At 35.7% G+C, this 5,601-nt stretch overlaps 1 protein-coding gene across 1 annotated transcript in view; it reads left to right on the top strand.

Moving 5' to 3' along the window:
- Positions 1-447: 447 nt before the first annotated feature.
- The window catches only part of LOC108688326 (proton-coupled amino acid transporter-like protein pathetic), a 19,543-nt gene continuing 14,389 nt past the window's right edge, over positions 448-5,601 (top strand). Inside the window, exon 1 of the mRNA XM_018194536.1 lies at positions 448-1,266. Within this exon, the coding sequence (XP_018050025.1) occupies positions 1,213-1,266 (54 nt within the window). The 5' untranslated portion in view covers positions 448-1,212. The remainder of the gene's footprint in view (positions 1,267-5,601) is intronic.

Here is a 5,601-nt window from a genome sequence, read left to right as displayed (position 1 = left end):
TATTGATGAGAAAAATTCAAGCATTGTACATTGCTATTAGCAGTAGACTAATTGTTTTAATAATTATTTTTTATATATATGTGTTAATATGAATTATTTAAAAAAAAAAATTAATGGAATCGTTCAAAATGCACAACAAACAAGCCGAAGCTGATATTTTTGAATAAAAAAATACAATGTAAAATAAGAAGTTATTGTTAACGAATGATGATGGAGGATGTAATGATGGAGTTTGATGATACGTTTTCGGGAAGAGGGGAGCCTCTTGGAGCGATCTAATCAGATCGGACGAGCAGCCAGGAGGTTGCTATAAGCGTTCTTGTCTCGGGGAGGGGCAAACATCGAAAGGGACGAAGAGGGTATGCTGTTCGAGGGAGTGGGAGAAACCGCGGCTTTTCGTATCGTGCATCGTCATTCTCGTGCGAGTCTCTTCGCCGATCGCGATCTATTACGTCGTACTTCGGGATTCAATTTGAATAAAAATTCCTTTATAAATTGTATTGTAAATTCTTATTTTTATACTTAACTGATAATTATCGCACCCTCGCAACCCGATAAAAAAGGGGTGGGTCGCGGGTGTTTTGTTTTTCCAGAGATTTAAGCTCTTTTAGGGATTCCCGACGTTCTTCTGATATTACCTTGTCGTTTCCTCCCTCTCCTCTTCTTTGTATTCGCAAAGCAACTTGGTCCCCACCCTTCGTTAACCGGCTGCTCCCACCGCGGGGCGACTTCCACGCAATATACCGATCTCGCGGCACCCACGGAGGGAAGTTGATGTGAAAAGAGGACGAAAGATCAGTGCGACACCGGGCTCGTCCGAGAGGTGAACCCTTGCAAATTGTCGCGCACCCGCGAAACCTGTCGCAACATTGTAGACGCACCGTCTACATATAATAAAAACGCTACAATTTTCCTTATTCATTCGTGTGAACACGTACACGTGCGTACATATTCACACGCGGGAATACATTTGAGCGCCGGACTTCCCCCATTAATAGCGGGCTCGGTTGCGAATTTTGAAGCGGATCCGCGTTTTTGTCAGCGTTCTCATTCATCTCGACGTCAGACGCCGCACGGAGCAGAAGGAATCGTATATACATAAATATATACAGCTATATATATATATATATTTATATACGTCTGTTTGTATATTCGGAATTAGACAGTCTTCTGAGACCAGAGAACGATCGGTGCACTAAAACAAATTCAAGAATGTCACACAATACGAAGGGTCTCGGAGTACCGGTGCACGGCGGACGAATACAGGTGAGTGATTGATTTAATAATTCGTCATTATACTTGTCACTGAATAATATCTTATACTTAATTAATTATCAATCAAATTTATAATTTACATTTTCTCAAAAATCTAATCCTAAAATATGTGTAATCGTTGCGCAATTGATTAATGTTATATTAAGTAAAAATTTACGCGGTTACTATCAAAGTATTGAGATATCGCATATCGCAACGCGCTGGATTTATCGATTTTATAAACGAAGATAGCACAAAAAAAAGTATATATTTTTAGAGACACTATTCCCTGAAGTGTATATTTCTTTTGAAAGAAGTCACAGATCAAATATTTCGTAAATTATTTTAAATGCTATTTACAAAAATATTAACGTTTATGAAATAAAAATCGTATTAACAGAATGATTTTTTATATTCATCCTTGAAAGTAGATATTAATAGATATTAACAGATATATTAGCAGTATATATTATGTAAAACAGTATCTTTTAAAAGAATATACTTAATTTTCTCTCTTGCGTGTTACGATCTTTCTCGAGCGTTCAATTCTTCAGCCGACTACATTAAATCACCGTTAAATTACGCGCCGCTTGCAGAATTTAAATTTGAATTGCTAATTACAAAAGACAGTACAAAAGTTGCTTAGTTATTTTACGACATTGACATAAACGTGCGTTTCTTATCGCATGTATACGATCGCCACCACATGGCGCGGTTGCGCGTAACATAGTCCCTGAAATGTCAGCGACGCGTACAATATATATAGTCTTACTTAAGTCTGTTCAACCTACTTCTACTCCCACACACTCCGTGCATTTTTTATGCTTAAAGCGAAATAGATACGCGCAGTCGAAGAAAAAAAATAAGGAAAAAAAAATATATAACAACTACAACTACGACGCCAAATATTGTTATAAGCACTAAGTAATTCAATTGTCGTGCAATATTGATAAGAACGAATCATGCAGGAAGATTTGAATCAGGTAATGCATTTCATTACGGATACGCGCAATTTGAAACGTCACGGACGATTACGCACATTTTGCATATGTAGACAGCAATATTGTGTAATTAGGTGAACGCATTTAAGTGAATCATAAGGAGGTCCGTTGGCATATTATTTTCTGCGATTATTTCGCGTTTCTTGCTGCTTCGCGTTACATTCGAATTTTAATTCTGAAAATTAATTCTAACGTATTAAAATTTAATAAAATTTATTTTTGAGTAATATCTAATGAGATCATTTTAATTTATCTATTTTTAATATTAATTTAATTGAAGGATATCAAATTATAAAACATTAAATATTAAATATAACAAATTTATAAATATAACAAATTTAGATCCTAAAATTAATTATTATATATACATATAATTAGCATTATATAATTCTTTGCTGACCGTTTCTTTATTTTAAAGTAAAAACTGTTTCAAGATAATTACGGTACTAATGGAGTTTTGGAATGATTCTAATTATCATTTATCGTCTAAACTTAATATACTATTTTGTACGTTATGTAATATATATATATATATGTGTATGCATAATAAATTGATGACTTTGTTAAAATAAGGAGATATTCTCGTGAAACACATAACGCAATGTTGATACTTTGCTATAACAATTAATTGTGAATTTCCTAATATTTTAGATAGTCATCTCCTGAGTCATCGTGGAATAAAACGTTTGATAAAAATTGTCATTTCTTGAGAAATCATTATCGCGGTCGTTCTCTTTCAAAATGTAACGCGCGATGCGTCATTGCCACGTATTTTTTTGGAATTGAAAAACGTGCCTTATCGCAATTTATCTATCTATTTCGTCACGACTTTTTTGATTCTGCAATTCATCAATGCCATTTGTTTTTGGTAACATCATATTGAGTCATATTCCATTATTTATCACAATATAAACGCACCGGATGTTCTCACTACCTTGAAAAAAAAACTGTACTGAGAATTTGCATGATAATACTGTATATTCGTGCATTTCGTTATAGAGTGAAATAATTTTCTATATTAAGATTCCTTTAATTTGGCACTTTTAACGAACGCGAAAGTCGGTTGTGGCGTAAAAGTGTATTTTTGACCGACTTTTGCATCACGCATGCGGCTATTTTAAAATTTCAATAATATTTAGCTTTCCATGATTGTGTCAGCATATGTAGACCTTCTTTGAACGTCACTCATTTTTAAATGGGACGATTTTGACATAAGAAAGATAACATCTTTCTGTATTTTTAAAGTCATTTAAGTTTAAATTAAAAATTTATTCAAGATTATTGTCGAGCAAAATTTAACGCGCACAATATTTTTCTATTTTGCTCATTTCGGTTCAGAATGAATAAACATTGTTCTTTTTATCGTCTGATCGAATGTCTAGTTTCTGCTGTGACCCCGATCGATTGCCGACGAAGGTGGTTTTCCTCGAGACTCACTGGCCGTGCGTTGACTTTGTATCGGCGATCGATGCCATGTAGTGAACAAACCGTCTGCACAACAGTAGTCTCACAGGTTAAATTTAACTCGAGAACGGATTGTCTTCACGTGATAAATATTGTAGAAATTGTGCATTCTTGGAAATATTTCAAATATTTTCTCTGTTTCTTAAATAGACTAGATTTTTTTATATCATCTTTTGCTTTTTTATATTAATTAAAAACTTAAAACTTATTACGATTTTTAAAAACAATGTATACTATTGATTCAATTACGGATAAGCAGTTACCTATGCTTAGATCGAATCTTGAAATCTTCTACTTTTGTGATGAAAGAATTCTTTATAGTAACAGAATTCGTAGAAATCGACATTCACGTAAGCCTTTCTACTTCCGTGTGGTTCCGATTAGTTTTTACTCGTATCGTTTCCTCTCACCATCCTGACGACACCAAAATGGGTTATCCTTCTTTCGTAATCAAAACTTCTTTTTTAAAATTACACGTCTCTCCTTTCTCCCCAAATTGTTTAACTTGCTCGGTCAATTGCTTCGTGACATGTCTAACGACAATGGCAAGTGGCACGACTGCAACTACGTCATGGAAATTTCCCGAACTGACACCTTTCCTCTTCCTATCTTTCTCAGTTTCTCTTTTTTCTTCTCTCTCTCTCTTCTTTTCGCGTCATGTTTCCCCTTCTTCCTTCCGTTCTCTCCCTACTATGTTTCTCCATCCCCTCTTTCCAGTCCCGTTCTTCGGTTCCGCCGCTATTCCAGCAAGTCTGGTACGTCCCATGTTCTTGAGCTGCTTGGCAACCTTGATAATTTTGGTCAGTCGTCTGACTCTTTTTCACTATCTCTTTCTTGTAATTACCTTTTTTTTCACAGGTGGTTACAAGAAGTCATAAATACAACGAGCGCCGCTCAATTTTTATCATCGCAAAGAAATATATTGGTTCTAAACACGTCTATCAAGGCATGTCTTGACTATTCATCTTGACTATTTATATTTCCTTACATTTTGCAGAGTACAGGTTTTTTCTCTCATTAAAATTTTGTGAAACGCTCCAATTAACTCGCATACTTAAACTTCCGCTCAGGGAATAATTGCAGATCGCTGAGAGAGCAATTCTTTAAATTTACAATGTAGTCAAATTAAAGTGAAGTGATTATTTTTTAATATATTTGACACACATTTGATGAGATGTCATCATTACGCTAAACATACTTGCTATCGAACATAATCGTGCTATAGATATTTATAATTCCAGTACACGATTTCTGAGTACAAATTATATAACTATGAAATAGTTCAGAGAAACAGTTCAGAGTAGGGATGATTCAATTCCGCCATTGCGCCAGTATTAATACGAATCCATTTATTTCGCGCTCACAATTAAGTTTCCTGTGTGAGTGCACGTGTCGTCACTGGAAACACGAGGCGAGCGTTCAGTTGCTAAGCTTGCGGGAGTTCAGTGGTCTGCGAGGAATAGAAGTCACGCGAGTTGTCTCGAGACACTATACTGGGTGTCTCAATGAAACTGAATGTCCGTCTAAAAAGACGAAGCAACGATAGCGATCTGTGCGAATCGTTGGAAGAGGAGAACTCGTCACGCATGAGAGATCGCGAGGCTCAGCCTTTACATTGGCTGTTACATAAGGACCAGACCAGCCGAGATTAGTCATTCAAACGACTCAGACAAAGATGTAAAGATCAGATAATGGACAAAGAAAAAGATGACGGAGATAAGAACTTACCGCGAATCGTTCTGAGTGTATAAAATCATGTTTAATGACTTTAACGCAGCGTCTATTATTCTTTCAACGTTTCCGCTTCTTCATTGTCTCCAATGACAAAGCATAATTGCACGAATTTGATTCGTCCGGATCGCGATTTGGCTGAACCACGCAA

The sequence above is a fragment of the Atta colombica genome, unplaced genomic scaffold, assembly GCF_001594045.1.
Source record: "Atta colombica isolate Treedump-2 unplaced genomic scaffold, Acol1.0 scaffold228, whole genome shotgun sequence".
Classification (NCBI taxonomy): Eukaryota; Metazoa; Arthropoda; class Insecta; order Hymenoptera; family Formicidae; genus Atta; species Atta colombica.
The sequence above is the reverse complement of the archived record's forward strand: the minus strand, read 5'-3'. Positions and strand labels throughout refer to the sequence as shown.